The 20,622-nt window shown below is 47.7% G+C and overlaps 1 protein-coding gene across 3 annotated transcripts in view; it reads right to left on the bottom strand.

Annotated features, from left to right (window-relative positions):
* The window catches only part of LOC135902653 (RYamide receptor-like), a 126,037-nt gene that overhangs the window by 16,669 nt on the left and 88,746 nt on the right, over positions 1–20,622 (bottom strand). Inside the window, exons 3-5 of one of the 3 annotated variants that reach the window (XR_011507955.1) lie at positions 12,486–12,850; positions 9,213–9,282; positions 8,379–8,739 (exon numbers count right to left, since the gene is read on the bottom strand). Coding sequence is in view for 1 of the 3 variants with exons in the window: in XM_070523493.1 (XP_070379594.1) it covers positions 12,533–12,850 (318 nt within the window). In the remaining 2 variants the exon portion in view is untranslated. Of the gene's footprint in view, positions 1–8,378; positions 8,740–9,212; positions 9,283–12,485; positions 12,851–20,622 lie in introns of those variants that run through there. The other 2 variants (XR_011507954.1, XM_070523493.1) reach the window with 2 other exon arrangements.

The raw sequence follows: 20,622 nt of genomic DNA, 5'->3' as shown, positions 1-20,622 counted from the left end.
AAACAAAATAATACAAAACAAATCGCAATTCACTGATTTCAAAAATTTGAAAGACTGCTAATTTGCCTTTCATGCACACAAGGAAGCATTTCAAGAAAGCGCTCAGTTTTTCTGCAATAGCACAATTAACTACTTGGACCTGCAACATTTGCAGTTTTTGAATACTGTTTGGTTTGACAGTGTATGGGATGTCATCTGTTGCCTCAGCTTTTCACCACCAAATAAGCAATAGTCATTTGTAATTTCCTTTTATTGTGTCTGTAGCTCTCAATTTACTCATCACGGCTTTGAATGCCTCAACTGTTGAGCTTCCTGCTTCTGCTCCTCCAAGTACATTTGTCGCCGGTTCCATGTGCCTAAAACTGGTATCTGCAGCTCCTTTGTAATTTCAACTTTAAGGATGTCGCTTTCCTTCTATTACCTCCACAGACAATTCACTGTGACATGCGAAGAGTGTCACAGAAGGGGAAAAATACCACTTGGCAATGTCTGCTATGTCTAGCCAAGTGTACAAATTTAAGGACTTTCCAGTACTTCTAAAAATTCCAGGGTTTTCAATGCCTTGAAAATGGCATTTTAGAAATAAAGGGTTTTTCAAGGATCGCTACAAACGCTGGTTTCTAGCACCTCAATAATTTGACAAGCTTATTTTGGCATGGAGTTCGGAAATTCATGCTTTTTAGCTAACGCTGCACTATCTCTGTACATTGAAGCCACGAGAGCGCAACCATTTTGGAGTAAAGAAAAATACTGAAAGCTTTTAATACCACTCTTTTTCTATGGAGCTTCGTATTGCCTAGTTAGGTTTACGAATGTGCCTGGTTTTGGTGGGCGTTTCTTCGACATTTTCTGTGAGAAGTAGATGACTAACCCCCGTATTCAGAAATGTATATTAATACAAAGCTCATGCTTGACTTTATATAAACGACGCCTGGTGCGAATGTCCCCCAGACCACCCGCCGTGGTTGCTCAGTGGCTATGGTGTTAGGCTGCTGAGCACGAGGCCGCGGGATCGAATCCCGGCCACGGCGGCCGCATTTCGACGGGGGCGAAATGCGAAAACACCCGTGTACTTAGATTTAGGTGCACGTTAAAGAACCCCAGGTGGTCGAAATTTCCGGAGTCCTCCACAACGGCGTGCCTCATAATCAGAAAGTGGTTTTGGCACGTAAAACCCCATAATTTAATTTTTTCCCCCAGACGCTCACTGCCTTTCTTTTGGTGCGTTCACGCCTTGCGTCATTTAGATCAAGTCAAGCATGGGCTTCAAGTTATGATGCATTTCTGAATATGGGGGTAAGCGTGCGCAATTCCGGGCAGCGCATTGTGCCATTGACACTGAGAGGAAACGGGGAAAACAAAGTTAACGCCCTATACTCCTAAACTTTCGCCTACCTGTGGTGTGCGTGTATCGTGGAAGAAGAAACAGCGCAAACACCAGGACGAAAAAAAGCATCAACCATACCAGCGCTTCGTGGTGTTGTCCATGTTTTTGCGTCGTCCTTGTGTTGCGCTGTTTCTTCTAAAATGCTCAACCAACTAGCCGGCAAGTCTATCCTGTGCATATATATTGAACACACGTATGAATGTAGGTGGTCTTCGAAGCTTTTAGAACGAGCACTGCCAGAGGATACGAGCTGTGCACGCGTAACAAGTGGACACATTAGTCATTTAAACATGCGTGCCAATGCATGTGACGCGGCTATCGGCATAAGCAGTCTCCAAATGCTGGAATGCATGCTCTTCAAAACGCTAACGATCCGCTGATAATGCAGGACAACAGCTCACAGCGGACTGAACCAAACTCTAAACTTATGCACTTGAAAAGAACGCCTACACGGCAGCGTGAGGCACGTCGAAATGCCTGGTACGAATGGAACTGGCGGAAAAAATAAACAGAAATGCTCACCAGTATACGCGCGACTTAAATTCACATACGTGTATGGTTGGCACGATACTTCGTATCCGCGTATTTTCGGAGAACATATAATGCATGAACTGGAAAAGCACTCGATCGTGAGCTGAACGGCACATTTGTTATTTTCCTGGGGTGACGACAAGCCGTGAATAGTTCTCACGTCGTCGTCTACGTTGTATTCCTCCGTTAGTCGTAGCAAGGAATGGAAATGATGCAAACGCAAACGTATTCCAGTACACAACAGCACAGCACACTGCAGAGAAACTCCACCCACCGCAGCCGATTTCTCAAATACATTTGCTTTGTATATAAGATCTAAAACAACACGACTGAGCGCGGTGGCTCTGTGGTGTAATGGTTAGGATGTGTGCTTTGAGTTGTATAGATGCGAGTGTACGCGGGTTCGAATCCACGTGATGTATAGAGCAATGTGGTTCTCCAGGTAAGTGTGTGATTCCCTCGACTGCTGTGTTCTAATTAGATTATGTGTCTCCTGATTGTGAAATATGCGAAGATATTTGCGGATTGAACGTGAATTAGCTTTTTTTTTTCTCCGCAGTGGCGTTCGGGAGACGCATAGGCCGATTCCGAGCAGTCACAACTCATGGTAGGCAGCAAATAGCCTGGAAAAATGACTTTAAAATCCTGAATAACATTGCTCACGCCTATTCTGAAGGCCGCTTGGAATTGGGCCACTGAGTCTGAGGAGCCGCCTAGGGAACGGTGTATCAGCGACCCTAATTTGATCTGATTTCCTGCCTGCATGCGTGGCCAGGACTTCGCTAAGAGGGTATTGGGAAGAGTACTAGCACTCTGTTTGGGGGAGTACAAGTACTCGGTCTGGTGGAGTGCCATTACCCCTGCGGTGAGAGTATTACCACTCTGCAGAAGAGTACTAGCACTCCCTGTGGGAAGAGTATTATCACTCTGCAGAAGAGTACTAGCAATCCCTTGCGGTAGAGTAACAAAACTCTGTCAACAGGAGTTGACCTACTCTCTCTCAAAGAGGGTCGATCTACTCTCGAAAAGAGAGTGAAATATGGGACAAGCCGCTACTCCCTCAAAGGGAGTGCCCGGCACTCTCTTAGTTTTTAGAGTGAAACCTATGAGGAGCGCACCGCGTGTTCCCTCATACTACGCGAGGGAGGCGCTTCCGACAGATGGCGACCCCGTAACTCCTCGCCCCCAATGGTGATAGTAACTAGACGGATACTCGAGGCACGTTCATGCCATCGGCCCCGCTGCCGTTGTCGTGCTGTCCCGCTGATGGCACTTGCGCGCGGAGGATTAGAGGGCCTCCAGAGACGCCGAGTGCGTGTGGCTGCAACAACGACGAAACGAAGTGGACGCATCGTCAACGCTACGCTCAATCACCTCGGTGGCAAAGCAAGGGCAGCATTCTGCCTCCTGCTGCTGACATGCGTTGTGAGCACCCATACTTAGAAGCACACTAGCGTTCTTGCTGAGGTGCTGTGTGTATGTTCTGGTCTGAGCAGTAAACTTCAAGCTAACGTTATCTGATATTTCACTGGGCGCTTACTAACGCCGACGGTTTCCCATCGGTCTCATCGAGTTGCAACGCCTGCAAAGCTACTGGTGACGCTCATCACGCCAGCGTTGAGAGATACCTAGTAGCTCCAGGCGCCAGGGCGTTGTTTCTTTTGCCAAGGAGTTGCCTTGCGTGATGCATCGCGCCAACACGTCGCATCCGCGTATAGTTAGAACAATATCCAAGGAGTTCAAGCGCAATGATAATCTTTGCTATCGCTGTCAACGCTCTGCCATTGGGGTGAAACTGCCAAATTTTCCCTAAGTTATGGAGCACATTTCCCGCACTTCGAAATCTGTGTGGTGTTTGTAGCGTTAACTCGCGGTGAAGACGCGAAGAGCGGTGGTGTCTGTGCGCCATGTACGTACATAGCTTGCACATGGTTCAACAGACGTTCAGCGCGGCTTTTAGCGCGCCAGACAACGTTCGCCTCGCAAAGATTTCTCACTGTTTTTGTCGGTCAACGATGAGTATAGTCAAACCGCTGCCATGGTTGCCACACCGCCATCATGTCGTCGTTGTACACAGTTCGGAGGCTTCATGGTATTGCAGGAATTTTGCACAAATTTGATTCGTTACTGCAAACCGTACAGCTCTCCGTATATGAAGACGACATTTGCATATGGACTTCAGGAGTGACATGTGTACAAGTCGGCGCATGATTTCAGCAATCTTAAATGACCGTGTCAACATACTTAAGAAGGCGATGCCTGGCGCGTTCACCTGAGAAGTGCGCACTCGTTGCATTTACTCGCAAAGCTATGGCCCCGTATGCTTTGCGGATTAATGACCAAACTGTACCATACAGATGAACGCGCCGTTTTTTTTTTTTTTGGTGTCATCATTGATAGAGACTTGTCTTGTGGCCGTCATGTCTCGTACATGACAAAGCGTTTGGCCGCCATTGTGGACCTTCACGCTTTTCTTGGCGGGAAATCCTGGGGCGCAACAGTGTACCATCAATGTTGCCAATATATAAATTCTATTTTTGGGCTTCCTGCGGTACAGCTTACTTCTACTAGGAAATACTTGCACTGCAAATATCGGCAGACTCCAGAATGTGCAAGCCCAAGCACTCAGAACTTGTCTCGGTCTCCCAGAAACTACGTCATCGATTGCGACAGTGGCCATTGCCAGAGACGCTCCTTTGACAGTTTACATTGCTGCAGATGTCCTGAGAGCGCACACCCGACGCCTGACGCGGATTCCCTCACACCATCTTGCTTGCTTGCCAGCAAAGGGGCCACATTTGACATTTGACAAACGTATTGTAAGACATCAGTCCTACTTGGCATCACAAGTTACGCCTGCTACACGATTATCAGACCCATTGTGGTGTCTGCACCGGCCGCAAGTGCAATTGACAATTCCGGGCATCAAAAAGAAAGCTGGAACGCCGTTGAAAGCTTTGAAGCAAGCAACTTTGGAACACATTCACAACGTGCACAGATGCCAGCGAGATGTCTACGCAGGTGGTTCGGTAAAACTCAACCGCTCTGCTGCTGCATTCATCATGCCCGCAACATCTGAAGAAATCAAATTAAGAACTTCATGTGGGACCGCATCGACGGGTGCAGAACTTGCGGCACTCCATGCTGCACTTGATTTCATTAATCAGGAACCACCGCAACAATGAACAGTCTTCAGTGACTGCAAGGCAGCCCTTCAGTGCATACAAAGCCCAATGCGCCACGAACCCAATGAACAGCTGGCCTCAGAAATTCCACAGGTATATAATCGCAGCCATGACAAGGGACACAACATAACCTTTCAATTGCTTCCAGGATATTACAACATCAGCGGGAATGACCACACCAACGAAGCCGCCCAATCTGCACATAAAAATGGTCAAGTTGTCTTGGTTCCGCTTTCGCGAAGAGACACTGCGGCTGGGCTGCGATTGATGTTCCGTGAATGTACGTTGCCCCTGTGAGACTCGAACATTTTCACCATGTGCCGTTTGCGTTCGTTGTCTCCGGTTATACGGATGCATCTACCACCTGGGTTACCACGACGTGAACTGACCATGCTGCACCGTCTGTGGCTAGGCGTTGCATTTAGAAACTCGCATGCCTTCGTATTGGAATGGCCAAGAGCTCCACGTGCGACAAATGCAGCAGCGATGAGACGCTCGCACACAATATCTGTGTCTGCCCGTTGTATAGTGCCAGGGACAAGTGATGTGCAGAGTGCTGGACCAGTTGGACAGTCGTCCACTTTCAGAACTAAATCTTCAGGTGGGTGCTCCCAAAGAACATCCGCGTTGAAGGCCTTACTCGCGTTACTAAGGTTCCTGCGGTCTACAGGCTTTCACGATAGACTTTAAGGACGTCGTTCCCTACCACTATATAGTAAACGCGGTTTGTTTGTGCTCGTCTCTCGTTCCCTATCTTCCCCTTCCACTCTTTTTCTTTCTTTATCCCCGTAATCCTTCCCCCCGTGCAGGGTAGCCAACTGGAACTACCTCTGGTTAACCTCCCTGGCTTTCTATGCATCCTTTTCTCTCTCTCTCTCTCGCACGAATTTGGGGACATTGGTAAAGTAGTGTCACAGTAAATGTGTACAGAGCAGGAGGAATCGCTGGTCTGCAGATTTTTGTAGTTGTCGCTGTCTAACTGAGAACGTTGCTGATACTTCATAACAGCGCACGCTCTGTTTGCTCCTTTACACCGCCGTCGTAATTTTGCCGTCTTCGTCATGCTGCCTCTCGCCCTCAACCACTCTTTGCCCTCAGCCTCACGCTTACTCTATGTCGAAATGGAATGAAACTTTGCGTACTACCGGAAATGGCACTCATGCCACTGCGACAGTGTGAAATGAGTTCCGGATGCCCGTTGAGAGCCGGATGCACTGACCACTGGACTATCGCGCATCCTCCGCGCTCAGCAGTTTGTTTTGTTGTCAAGCGCTGAAACTTATCTACCATGTGGAATTGGCAGACTTGGACGCAGACTCGGAGCAAGAAATGCTGATTTTTAATGAGAATCTGGAGATTTATGATCTGGAGAATCTGGCGCCTGGATGGTCTCCTTGCATGCCGCTTTAGGCGCAGGGTGATAAATATAGTGTACACAGTGCCAAATTAACACGCAAACAGCACATGCACCTACAAACACGGATATACTCGGAGAGTAGTGGCGTCTGTGCACGTATTTCCAAGGCAACAGGAGGTAATACGCTCACGCAGCATCGCTTGTGAGTGATACAGCAGTCGTCCGCAGCCCGTCTTCCAGCGTAGCAGTGCTAGCCAACATTTATCTCAAATGCGACTTTTCGCTCTCTTGTATGTCAGTCAACGAAATGACACCGTCATGTGGGCAATCGTTGTCGTCGTCACTGCACACAGTTCAAGGAGTTCGTGCAGTAGTGCAGGCGTTTTTCCCAAAGCAAGAGCGTTGGTGAGCGCCGCGGGAAGTAACTGATCTAGTAGAAGAGTTTAAAACCACAGAAATGACTGATGTCTGTTGATTTTCTTTTTTGCACTAACCCTCAAACATATAACTTAGCGTTGCAAACAAAAACCAGCAGAGAGTAACTCACCCCTTGTCACACGCAACGAATTTGAAAAGTCGTGGGAGGCGCGACTCGCTCGGCTGGACCTGAGAAGCCAGCAGGAAACCTTGGACCAGGCCGAATGAGCCGCTAGAGCCAGTGGGGCCCTGGAATAGGGCTTCACCCGCAATAACCTCAGCCCGCTATCTAAATAAAATGTTTGTTCCTTCCTTTTTCTGGTAATTTTTCTGTTTTCAAAGGATACAAGTTTCTTTTCATTTTTTTAGACGTTTGTTAACCGAGGCCCCTCAATTCATCAAATTTGTCACGGACCCTAAATGCTTCAATCGGGGCGCTCAGCGCACATGAAAAGAGATATTCCTTCTAAATTGCAATAATTGCTAGATTTTTCGGCTTTAATTATTGCACCATATAATGAGTGATACGAGTAATCACAAAAAAGCAATGCGCCAGCTTTACCACCAAGCATTAATTTAGAAGTTTCTGGGCAACTTACCTACAACCCCACTTTCTGCAGCGCATAAAGAAATATCGCTCGCAAAAAAGAATAAAAAAGAATGAAAAAAGAACAAGAAAAAGTAAAGCGCCATCGAGTGAGTAGTGACGTCATGCGAAGATTTTGCGATATTACACTGTGTTTAGAAAACTTTAAAACAGCTTTCTCGCAGACAGTCATTTGAACTTTTTCTTTCGCAAAGATGAAGGCTATGACTAAAACACATGTATGCTACGCTGTTGCAAAAAAAAGAATAAAAAAAGCAGACCCGTCCAGAGGTGTTCCAGACTCCCAGATGGCTATATATCAAGCGCTAATTAAGTGAATGTGTTCCAGTAGGTTGTATAGAATTAGCTTTTCTTTCACAGAGATGTAGACTTCTAATAAATACATTTACAAAGGACTTTTCAATAAAAATCTTTGATCGGAGGAGTTATGCGAATTCAGTAATTATGGCGTTCTTCTCAGCAATGTGAGCGAAGCGTCCCATACGGAATACACCGACGCGATAGCATGCGGCAGACACGGATAGAGACTTGCAATGAGCATGCTCTGTAAAGAAGTCGTAAACCATGCGCACAAATTAATCCAAATAAACCATTTTGAAAACGTCAAGGCACTTACAGCAGTTCTACCTCTATTAAAAACAATGATGATAATGTAAGAATAAAACGTGTACACATCATCCAGAATTACCCTTACCAAACTCAGCTTCATGAGCAAAGCAAGCATCGAACACCAAGCATTGAAACAAGGAACGTGAGAGAATGTTATATTATTTCTGTCCACGGGAAGCTTATACTTTAAGCACATGCGGCACAATGGGCTACGTGTCAGTGTAAACCCAGCGGAAATCTTCCGCGTAAAGCGTGGGAAATAATGAACTACACACGCAGAAAAAAGGAAAGGCACAAGGACGTTGCAGAAAATACCCTTAGGAAAGAAGAGAGCGAGATAGGGAGAGAGGGGAAAAAAGGTGGTCTTAAGGGACATGTAATTCCTTCCGCAGAAGTGAGAAACAGCGTATACATAACGAGGATAAGAATAACAACGCATCAAACGTCAACAAGAAAGAGAACAACGCTGAACAAGCAAATAAATGCTGCAAGGATGGCCAAGGCCGCAGGTAGCTGGCACGCGCGGGACGGGCAACGATGTAGAGGTTATCTCCCACTGAGTAGCAGCTGTAGTTACGAAAAAAAATAGCGAAAAAACAGGAAGGATGTGGGAAGCCGTAGCGTCTCCGATGTGCGTTTTTGAGCCCTACTGAAAAAGAAAAGAAAAAGAAAGAGAATGAAAGAAAGACTGTGAAAGCGGTGTCTGTAAGCAAACGAATACGCCAGCGGTATAAGGTGCCGCGTGTCTGCGATGAACAATGCAGTCGACCATGCCTACCGCAGCTACGAAAAACGAACACGCATGCAGTCAGTGGCTATACGGCATGCAGCGTGCACACGTTGTAAATCTTTTGTCGGCCAGGAGGGTCACCGCCAATGACCGCTCCGCTGACGGACACCGCGCCAGTCCTTCAGGAGTCTCCTGATGGGGATTCGGGCACACGGTATTAACCTTCAACGCCTTGTTTTTAAGGCGGCCGGAAAGAAGGCAAAGCGTGAAAGATCGAAAGTAACAGAGTCGTCACACAGCCAGCGTACCGTGCACGCTCAGCGCAGTGAAAATGCTCGCTTGTCTTGCGGTGAAACGGCATACAGTGGCGCACAGCTCTTAACGCTTACCTTTTTCGAAACCCTGTTTCCGGTCCTCACAGTGGATCAGCCAAGGTCCGATACGCCACGTCAGAGTTCGCTGGAGGAGACAACGTCGCTGTGTTTCATGGATCAGCACAGGGCTCGCCGGGTCACGTGCAACATGACAACCTGTTCCTACGGCCTACACGCTCATTGTGCTCCCCAGCTCCATGTTCTTGATAATTTTGTTCCATGTTGTGATGAAACGAAATATTACCTTAACGTACCGAACTCTTCGTGGTAATACAACGACGAAATGCCTCCATTTCAAAATGAAAACATTATTTTTCACGCCAATTACTAGTTTTAAGCGGCGTTAAGATGGGCTCTTATAGAGCGGCATATAGCGCTGTTCAACCTTCACTTGCCGCGACTGTTCAGTACTAGCAGCGGCGTTGGTTGAGGACAGTCGAAAATGTCTTTTAAAACAGCTGCTCGAAAGAGCAGTCGCCACGACAAAACTTGGAGATACCTTACGTGAACGTGTCCTGTAGATATGTGTTCTTTACTTCATAAAGCCAAAAAAGTAAATACTTTCCCTGAATTTTAACCAGAACGTAAGATAATAATAGATGAACTAAAGCGCAAGAAAGCGCGACACTCAAATGCAAGTGATATTTTGTTCCCGCGATGACATTGTATATTGAGGAGAGAGGTGCTTCGGCCCCCCCCTAGAGATCCTCCGTGATACTAGGGCTGAAGGCGAATGGCGAGCAGTGTGGGTCGCCGTGGTTATGAACACGCACAAAGTACTGGGCTCCGTGTCAACTTTATTTTGATACCATGGCCGGTATGACAAAAAAAAAAAACTATTCCAATCTGTTTTTATTCCAAATCTGCTATTATCTTTCCGTGATACGACTAAATGGCTCGGTTTCCGCTCATGTGGGCGCGTGGCCCTCCCATATGGGCTGGACCCGAGTCATTTTGGCCTAACACGGAGAACTAATGGTATAGATTTGGAATAAAAACAAATTGTAATAGTTTTTAGTTATACTGGCCATGGTATTGTCAGCTGGACTGCGAAGTGTTTCAGGCCGTATCGCGTTTGATAGTGGCGTTCAGGCGGAGCGATTTCCGGCAACTTTTACGAGGCTATAGGTCTACCTGTACCAAGCAACACCCTTTCTCCTCCTCACGTCATCAAAGCCGACCAACCGCGTCTCCATCGCAGGCACTACTAACGTGTTCTACGTTTTAAGCAGGCAAAGATCTCATAATTAAATCCTACTCATAATTGATCAGCTAATTAGTGTGTCGGAGCGGCCTTTTGACGTCTGCCGGTGGCAAAAGCATCAGTTCAGAAACAAAGTTTGCGCTCATTTTAAAAACAATGGCAGAGCATGTTCGTGCGCTGTGCTACTCACGCATGACGAGACCATTTGGCTTTTCAGCGCGGAACTGCCGCATACTACACAGCGGGAGTGCCAGCAACAGCGGCAATCTCCTCGCGACTAACTCTGATTGGTGCGGAAGAATGTCTAGCGCAGATTACGCGTTAATTTATGCGCTTTGCTCCGCGGTTAAAAGCAAGGCGTACTCCGATGTCCTCAGTGTGGGTGCCCATGTTGGTGTTAGCCATCGCAAAAAGGGAAGGTACGCCACAGGCGGATTGATTAAAAATACACAGCACAGTGCTTTGCTAGTACACTTAAATTTAGTTTCGGGGAGAGTCCACACAATTTACAGCATTTTTAGGGGCTCTTCACCTTGCGCCAGTTTCGTTTGAGTAGATGTCGCCTGTAGCTGGATGGCACTGATTTACGCTGCGTTAAGTACTTCCCATCGTCCGGGCGTTCCAAGAAGGCAAACATGCTTCTGCATCCTATGGCATGCCTGTCCTGCAGCCTGTATCGATTTTCACTGCAGCTCGCACAGTGCCGCTCACGAGACATTCCCCTCTGTGCAGGGAGGAATGATAGACAGCCTTGTTGCTCACGGTAAAGCCGTTGTTGCTTCAGGCAAAGGACTGTCACCTTTATACAGCGCTTGCCCGGGTCTTCCACCACGCTAATGTAGGGTAATTACGAGTGCGCGAATATTGGGGTTTCCACATTTAGGAAAGTAGGGTCATGTCGGTGGCCTAGAACCAGGCCCTCCCTTTTTTTTTTTCGCTTACCCAGTTCTTCTGCTATGGACAGCCAAGGCCAGACTTCAGCGATCTGGATTCCACGTCGTAACAAAGCCCTCGCTGGCTACGCCGAACGTGTCCGCTGAACTGCTATAGCCGCACTGCAGTGCGCACCTACTATCTAATACCAGCAACTATAAAATATTATGGAATTGAAACAGCGTTTTACATTGACGCTCTGGTCTCATGAAACCCAATAAAATGGCTTGCCGCTGCTGGTGTCATAAATGCTACTGTATATAGCCGAGAGGTAACGCCGTAAAACTCACGTTTGAATAAAGACGCACTCCCTAAGGCGTCCTGTCAGCGCAGTTGTGCTATATACACAATCGCCCTGGCAAAGCGTCTGCGCTTCACTTCGGTTGAGGTCAGACGATGGGAGAAAGGGAGACTCTAAAGGCTTGAACGATGTTTGTGCTTGATACGTCGTCTCACCAAGTATATACTAATTTCCACCTGCCTCTAAACGCTGCTGTGCGCGCACAGTATGTATGTAACGCAGGAAGTTGGGCTAGTTGTAATGAATGCGTACTTTATATCCGTGCGGGAGACGACGGCAACAGGAAGAGAATGACACAGGAAGAACGCTATCTATAACAAGTGAAGTTTGTTAAGAACAGCACACAAAAAGTGTGCATTGTGTATTGCTTTTGTGCATTGCTCTTAATAAACTTCAGTTGCTTGATAGCGCTCGTCCTGTGTCCTCTTCGTGTTGCTGTCGTCTTCCGCACTGATTTAAACTATAAGTATTTATGTATATACTTACACGCACGCTCTCATGCACTGCAAAGTTGTCACCGCGCGTGCTGAAACAAGTGAAGTGTATACATTTGTGTGTGCTTCGGGCGTGGGCATGGCTGGCCTGTAGGGATTTACAAGTGATTTCATTTCGTACACTCTCATTTCGTATACCCTCAAGTATTTTGCACGATGGCCCCCGGCAGCTGCCACAACGCCTACAGGATGATTGCGAGCTGTACGCTGCGTCTACCAGCTATACCACAGCTGCCGCGAACCTCTCTGGCTTCGCACTATCCGGGGCGTTTTGCCAGCTGCTCGATCGCTCTCCGGAAAAGTGCGGCGTCAGAGTGACGCACGAGAAGAGGAGGGTAGGCGCAGACGCGTAGTACCTGCAATGGGACACAGAGACGGGCACCGCGGCGCCTTGGGCACTGAGTCAGATAGCATTGCTGTTGGAAGTGGCCGCCTTCTTGACGTTGCAGGTAGACACGAAGCACGAGGAGCGCCGGCGTGTGGCCGGCAGGCAGCGGAACAGCGCCTGCAGGCCCGCCCGGAACTTTGCGTTCATCCAGAAGTAGATGAGCGGGTTGTAGCAGGCGTGGCTCATGGCCAGCCAGTGGCAGACGAACCACATGTAGCCGATGCCGCTCAAGTCGTAGATGGACGGGTACTGCTCCGACACGACGATGAACAGGTTCAGTGGGAGCCAGCAGAGGAGGAACGCGGCCACGCAAGCGATCATCATCTTGATCATCTGCGCACCCAGGTAGCGCACGTCACACTCTTGCGCCGCACGCGCATGCATTGCCTTCCTCCGAAAAAAAAAAAGTTAGAGGCGAGCACTTAAACGGTGGCACCTCGCGTTTTGAGACTTCATGTCTGCCCAGAGTCCAACTATACGCTTATGAGGTACGTTTTTAATTTTGTAATAATAAGCTTACACACCTTCTCGACACGTGATGTTTGCCGACATCATTCGCTACATTCGAGAAGTGCGCGCTAACAGCTGAAGACATTGATGTAGTAGAATTCAGTTATGTTGACATCACACATTGTATAACTCCGGTAATAGTAAACGCTTATGTGGGCACCAAGTGGACTCTTACGTTCCTGAGGTATAAACGCGTTCATGTTCTCCAAACTTGTACAGTATAAGCATCAGCCACCTTGGTGATGCCATTACCCACTATAGAACGCGTCCGTCGATGCGAACATGCCTCCAGGCTCCTCGTTCCATTAATGCTCTTGGCGTTACGTACGCACGTGCCACGACGTACATGACTGTGCGTCACCTGTTATGAGCATTTTTTAGCTAAAATATTGTAGCTTAAATAGTGTAACTAAAATTTTGTTGCTCAAGTATCCATCCCGGCACTCCACGGCGCGCCAGGGTGGATTAGTAAAGGGGTGGTTCATTTAGGTTGAATCAATAAATATTTAATCTTGTGTTAAAGCAATCCTGCACGCTGAACTAATTGTGACCCCGCTTATAGTGAACTTTTCTTTATAGAAAACTTTTATCTTTGTATCTAATGAATTATCCTGACAAGGTTCCGTGTAGCGGTCGACGTGAAAACGGACTAGCGGTAAGCGTAATCGAAAGGCAAAAATAAATAAAGGGGACAGCAGACTGGAAACCACACATCGAGGAAAGTGCGCAAGTCGTGGTTAGCGGTATAAAATTACCACGATGTAACTAATGTTATTCGTTTTGAAAGATGTGTAGGTGGTCGCAGAGTTTAGAGTACAGATACTGACATTAAACGCACATGATAGGCCCAGATGCATCAATTAGGAATATTAAAATAATTAAATTCTGGGATTTTACGCGTGAAATTGAGAATACAACTTAAAAAATTAAATTATCTGGTTTTACATGCCAAAACCAGGACATGATTATGAGGCGCGCATTAGTACGTGGGAGGCTGCGGATTCAATTTCACCACCTCGGGTCCTTTAACGTGCACCTAAATCTACGCACGCTAGCGTATTTTTTTCGTTTCGCTCCCACCGAAATCACTGCAAAATAATTTACACACATACAGGGGGTAAATTATATTACATGTATGGCCGCCGCGGCCAGAGTCGGACTCGCGACCTCAAGATCAGCACTGCAACGCCATAGCCACTAAGCTCCCGCGGTGGGTCAATGACCGGGACAACCTTAAACCGGGAGGAACCATGCGCACGAAATCAAGCACACCACGTTGCTGTCACATACCACTTGGTTTATTCACAAAGATAACCCAATGATAAAACCAATAAAATCGTGTTCTTGGACACGGAAGACTATTCTGTGCTCTGAAGAAGAACGCTGATAAACTGGTTTGCTGGGAAGCTTCGCTGAAGAAATGCTCCAAAGACCGCGCCAGTTAAAACACGAATGCTACCGCCATTCGGTACTGGAAATTGGGTGGCAGAATCGCATTCGCGAAGTGGCTCGAACGCAAGAAAGGTCGCACAGAGAGAGAGAAACTTTATTTGGTTCCTTCAAGGATTTAGCGTCTCGAGGTCTCGGTCGTCTTGGGCGCCGGCGACTTGCAGCCTCTTCCGGCAAGGGTGGGCCCCTATTCCAGGGCTCCACTGAGCCTAGCTACCTCACTAGCGTGCTGCACTAAGGCCCTTTGGGCCGTGAGCTCGCAGCTGGTAAGCCGACTCTCCCATTGCTCCGCACTCGGGTTATTGTGTTGGTGGAATGATTTATTGTGTTTATATTCCCATGTGACATGGTATAGTGTGGGTGTGGCCCCGCACCATGGGCAGGTGTCTCTGTATTGTGTTGGGTACATTTTGTTTAGGATGTATAAATTTGGGAAGAAGTTTGTCTGCAATCTGCGCCAACTCGTTGCTTCCTCCTGCGTTAGAGCTTTGTGCGGTGGGGGATATTTGGCTCTCGTCCCTCTGTATAAGTTTAAGATTTCTGTGTATCCTCCCTCACAAGCGTGTGGGTGATACTCCGGGGAGCGCGACTGCTCTGCTCGGAACGTGCTCTCTCGAGCTAGGCTGTCTGCCCTTTCGTTACCCTCTATGCCTGCGTGGGCCGTAATCCAAATTAACTTGTGCGTAACTTTCCTCTCGGCGAAGTTGGCTCCACCAAGAATTCTGAGGGCGGCTTTGCTAATCCTGCCCCTCGTGTAATTTCTGCACGCTTCCTTCGAGTCTGTTAAGATGTTTAGAGGCCTACCTGTCCTATATCCTTCTACTGCCGCCAGCGCCACGGCAATTTCTTCGGCCTCCGCTGTGTCGGCTGCCTTTGCCGTCGCACATGTGATCAGATTCCCGTCGCCGTCCACCACCACCGCCGTGGCCGTGCGCTTCCCTTCTCGCGGGTACGTGGCAGCATTCGTGTACACCGTGTTCTCTTGCAGCGCTAGTGTCTTTTCCACGTATTCGGCTCGCGCCTGCCTTCTGCTCTCGTGGAGGTTTGGGGTCCATGTTCTTAGGTACTGGCTTAACGCTTATTGTTTTTCTTAAGCAGTCGGGCACGTATGCATATCTATCTACGTGTCCGCTCGTGTCCCGTCCCAGCCTAGTCAGGAGCGCTCTCCCTGCAGGGGTGCTTTTGAGTCAAACTCTAGACGTAGTACATTTTTGCCCACACTGAGATGGGTACTATTGTTGTAGTGAGCACTGTTGTTGTTGTGTTATCGAATAATGGCCCGTGAAGGCATTTCTTGACGATGATAGCTTTTCCCCACGACTATACCTTTTAAATCATGTCCCACTTATGCAAAACTGAGGGAAGAGCACGTGCTGACACAACGACGCTTACCAGTATTCATTCATCGCGTTCACCTTCTTTGATTCTGATACAGGCTGCTTACTGCGCCAAGCAGTTCGGTATCCGGGTATACCTATAACATCACAGTCGAAGCGTCGGCAATAAAAATAAATTAAGAAAGAAGTTAACAAATTTCCACGGGCACATTTCCTTTCAGGCGTAGAAAAGTTGCGTTATGGGCTTACTTTCCGAGTTCACAAAACTGTTTTAACAGGGTCCAATTAGAGATAGCATCTGAATATGTAGAATTATTTCTTTCGTGTTTGAAATTGTGCCTTAAATGTTGTTGTTCCTTAGTGAAATGGCGCAAACCACTCTGGGGTATTGGCCATGAATCGGGTGGTGTCTTAACAGTACCCAAGTGCAAACACTCTTCAACTAAGCAACACTCCCCCTTGTCTTCTCCCATGTCACACACACAAAAAATTGCTTTATGATCTTACTGCGCTCTACAAAATGCGATTAACAGGTGGTATAAAGGTAGCACGAAATATGAAAGTACTTGTTTACATATTTATGCTACACATTAAAGTACACAAGGATAAATTGAACAAAGAAAAGCGCCCACGTCGTCTTCTCCCATCCAGTCATTCCTGGTTAAAGATCACGTGACTCCCAAGTAAATGAGGTCACAAAACAGTTTTAACAGGTCGCATTCAAGGTACCATCAAAAAGTATGAAATCATTCTTGGGATTGAAATTCAACCGGAAAAGTATTGAGAAATGTGCAAATGTGTTGTGCCATCAAGCAGAGAGTGCCGAATATTATTAGCCAGTTCCGAAGTCCCCGCACAAAAAATCCGAAGTCCGAATCCGAAGTCCCCGCACAAAAAAAAAATCTGTGGCCACCACAGTACATCCTGTACGTTCCATTGTTAGAGGGACACTAAAGCAAATATTAAGTCAAGCTAAAGTGGTATATTAGTGCTCGAGAACGTCTAAGACGTCAATATTATCGGGAAAGAGCTTTAGTATTTGAGGAATTGAGGTAAATGCTGGACACCACTAGAGGCTAGCTCGGGACATTGAAGTACTAACCCGACGACGAAGGCTCTCCTCATTATAATTCTGTCACTATTACTCGAACACTCGTAATCAAATTATCATTGTATTGATTTATAAGGCAAAAGGAAATGCTGCTTGAGTAGTTCTATATGACTTTTTAGAAAAAAAAAAAGAACTGAATGGCGCTACCCTTGACAATGACGCGGGCGGTCGCCAGGTTTCGTTTTCTCCACCCTGCGCCGCCCACGCTTTCGCGTTTCAGTAGTTTCGTTATCGCAAAGTGTTGAGCTGATTTTGCTGCCTCGCGAATCTCTCACAAACTGCAAGTAGCACTGAATGCCACGTCCATGCGATGTCGCAGGATTCCCGAACGGTCCACGCCACTTGACCGAGAGCAGCTCCAGTGGCGAATCCAACGCTCTGTCCTGGCTCGGTTTATCCCTGGCCGCGCGTTTGCATATTGCGCAGAAAGCTGTAGCGCCGCCTCTCGGGCGCCATTGTACTCACCGACGGCAGCAAAGGACGGTGATGGCGTACGCAACGTCACCGCTTTCCTGTTCGAGGGCGCGAGATTTGAATCGCGCTAAAGGTATGCGGACGGACGGACGGAAAAAACTTTAATGGGAAAAGGACCTGCGAGGTTGCCAGCCCGGGCTCAGGCCACCCGGGCATTATGTGCGGTGAGGCATAGTTTTTCCACCGCTGCCCGGGCCCGCTGGATAGCCCATCCGTGAAGTTCCGAGCTAGTCAGAGCGCTTAGCCATCGCTCCTCGAGAAGGTCCGGTTCTATTTTGTCCTCTAGATAAGATGTGTGCGATGTATGCGAGTTCGTGTTTGCAGAGCTTGCAGCTCGCGTCTGGGTGCGGACTTTTCAGACGCATTTCTTTCTTTCGTAAACTAAGTCTTTTCTTGGCACGAAACAAGCGCTGCGACGTTTCTGGAATTCTATTTAAACAGTCCACGACGACTTAGTATTTGCTTTTAGTGTCCCTTTAACGTCATCTTCGGAGGAGTTGTTCCTTAATCATGCATCTGACCGAACAGAGAATTAAAAATTTCACAATGTCATCGATAACTGCAGTGCACAATGGGGTTAAACTGAAAACCAATCTTGAGCATTGTGTATGTGAACATTCGTTCGGATGTATACGACTACTGCGCTACGTGCAGGGATACTTAGGGGAGTTGGTTAGCGTAGTCATTAACTCTATTATTTCTTTAATTTTAACGGCAACACATTTGCCCTGTCATGCTCGGGCACACGAGTACGATCCGCTGAGAAACGAGCCACATATTTATCGATGGTAATATTGTCAGTGAAAGCGAACTAGCACGCCGAAGTCTAATGCAACAATTAAAAGCTGGAAGTAGCGCTCTACTCGCAGTAAGCGTCTTAAGACACTGCACGTAACTGCAGTACGAACGCAGCTGGGCAGATCATTCAGACAAAAATACTTGGCGGCTGAACCGGTGTTAAACAGACAATATTTAGGCTCACAATACAAGATCCACGAGCTTTATTAAGTTTCCCCGTCTGCGGTGAACGTGCGAGAAGTATGGCTGAAGTGCCGATGGCGACAAGCGCGAAGATGCTGAACGCAAAGCACAAGAGAAAGGCGCAGAGGTCTTGCTTCAGCATGTCGGCCCAACCTGCCAGCCGCGAGCACGATGACAAAGTTCGCAACTTGTTGCTCGAAGAAGCAGGTTGTTTGTCGTTCTTTTTCGAAAGTTCCCAAAGGAACAGGCCAAACGCAGAGAAAAAAGGAAAGAAAGAAAAGAAAGCTTCGCGATACTGGCTGGCACTGAAGTTAGTTCTCAAAGCGCACGGGGTCGAGAAGAAAGAAAGCTGTGGAAACTGCGGGGGGGGGGGGGGGGGAGGCGTGCAGGCCTCACGTGTCCTCCTGTCTGCTGGTAGATCAGGTGGTGTCCACAGCTGGGTGACAGGCGAGGACCCCGGTCGCCGCCGATGGTCCGGGGCTCAGGTGCACCGGTACGGCTCCTCCGCGAGCGATGCAGCCAAGTGGGCGCTGACGAGGACGCACACCCCCGCGAGGACGCTGATGAGGGCTCCGAAGAGGACTTTGGAAAAAGTGCCCGAACGGCGCTTGCCGTCAGCGATGAGCGCGCCAGCATGCGCCACTCGAGCCGGGGATGCGCTGGAGCCGCGGCCGGCGGCGGCGGCGGCGACGCGTTTCCTCGGCTCCCGGGACGCCGAATGCTTGCGTCGTGGGGGCATGGCGCTTCGTGAAGACGCCCGAGCCTGCTTGCTGAATCTCTGCACCGCCGCTTGATATGCCAAGCGAGCGCGGTCCGGGGCAGCGCTCGGTTCCATCGAAGGATGCGCACTCCGCGAGCAACGATACTTCCTCGTTTTTCTCGAAACCGCTGTTTCGCAGTCGCGAGGTGCAGCGCAGGTGGGTGCGCGAGCGAGCTGGTGGCCAGCTCGTTAGGGCAAACAAAAGTCAAACCTTATCGGAGTAAAAAAGACGGGCTCGTTTCGGCAAAATGTGCAGTTAGCATGCGTTGTCTTTTCAGCCAACAGTAAAAACGGCGAAAAAAAAAACATCTGTTCTTTTATGAGACTACCGTTTATCAGCTCTATGCCCTTTACCTCACCAACTCCACTTGTTCTTCTCAGTCTCAGTTAGAATGTCAGCTACACCTGTTTACTCTCTAACGTTACGCCTACTACTTTTCGTTGCGCAGCGGCTTGCGAAGTCTATTCTTCTCACGCTTATGCGTTGTTTCAAACAACACAGTTCTCTAATCTTCTGTAATTTCCTTTTGAACTAATTAGGTCCATGTCACCATGTGTACTGCGGAACTGAAGCCGAGCAGTAACGAAGTCTGGTCTGTATAGCAGAAATCCTCAGACTAGCACCACTATCGAGATAGCCGCAGGTCTTTAAAGTCTGCTACTAAATGAACTGGCCTTATTATACTTTTTACAGCGAAGCTGTATATGTACAGCTACCTGCGGCGGTGGGCGATGTCTGTCCGTCTACGCGTCGCGTCGACACGAAAAAATTTTCGTCTCCAGTTTTTCGCGGATGCTCTGTAGCTCTCAATATAATGTAGATATCTTGGAAAAAAATATACTAGAATCGGCCGCTAAGACGAGTCTATCATTACGCCGAGTTTCATATACTTGTCTTAATTAGTTCACAGTGAAGTTGTAAATATTGTGGAATTGCCGTCTGCCACGCGAATTCAAAACATGTATTCTTGTCTGTCTTCTTCAATAATAATAATAATAATAATAATAATAATAATAATAATAATAATAATAATAATAATAATAATAATAATAATAATAATAATAATAATAATAATAATAATAATAATAATAATAATAATAATAATAATATCAAATACACGCTTCGATTGAGGTGAAACACACCGCACTTCACTGCTCGTCCTTCTTCACAGAATGGAAGGGTTGATATATATATATCTCCAGATCTCCGTCACATGATACAAGAACAAGTCGCTAACGCAGTACCACTTGCTCATCAACCGCCTCCTACGCCTGTGCCACTTACGTACGCTGCCGTTGTCGCTAATCCAAGGCCTCCTTCTGCAGGTAATCAATCCAGACTTACCAGCGGCTTTCCCTCACCTCCGCAAGCAGCTGCAACATATTCTCCTGCCGCCCGAAGCAGCTACTGGCCGCCACAGCAGCCCGCGCGCCCACCTCGGCAGTATTTCCAACAGTCTCCGCCCGCTGTTCTCAATCCATG

Source organism: Dermacentor albipictus, chromosome 1 (assembly GCF_038994185.2).
Source record: "Dermacentor albipictus isolate Rhodes 1998 colony chromosome 1, USDA_Dalb.pri_finalv2, whole genome shotgun sequence".
NCBI lineage: Eukaryota > Metazoa > Arthropoda > Arachnida > Ixodida > Ixodidae > Dermacentor > Dermacentor albipictus.
Note: the sequence above shows the minus strand (reverse complement) of the source record. Positions and strands in the feature narration are given on the sequence as shown.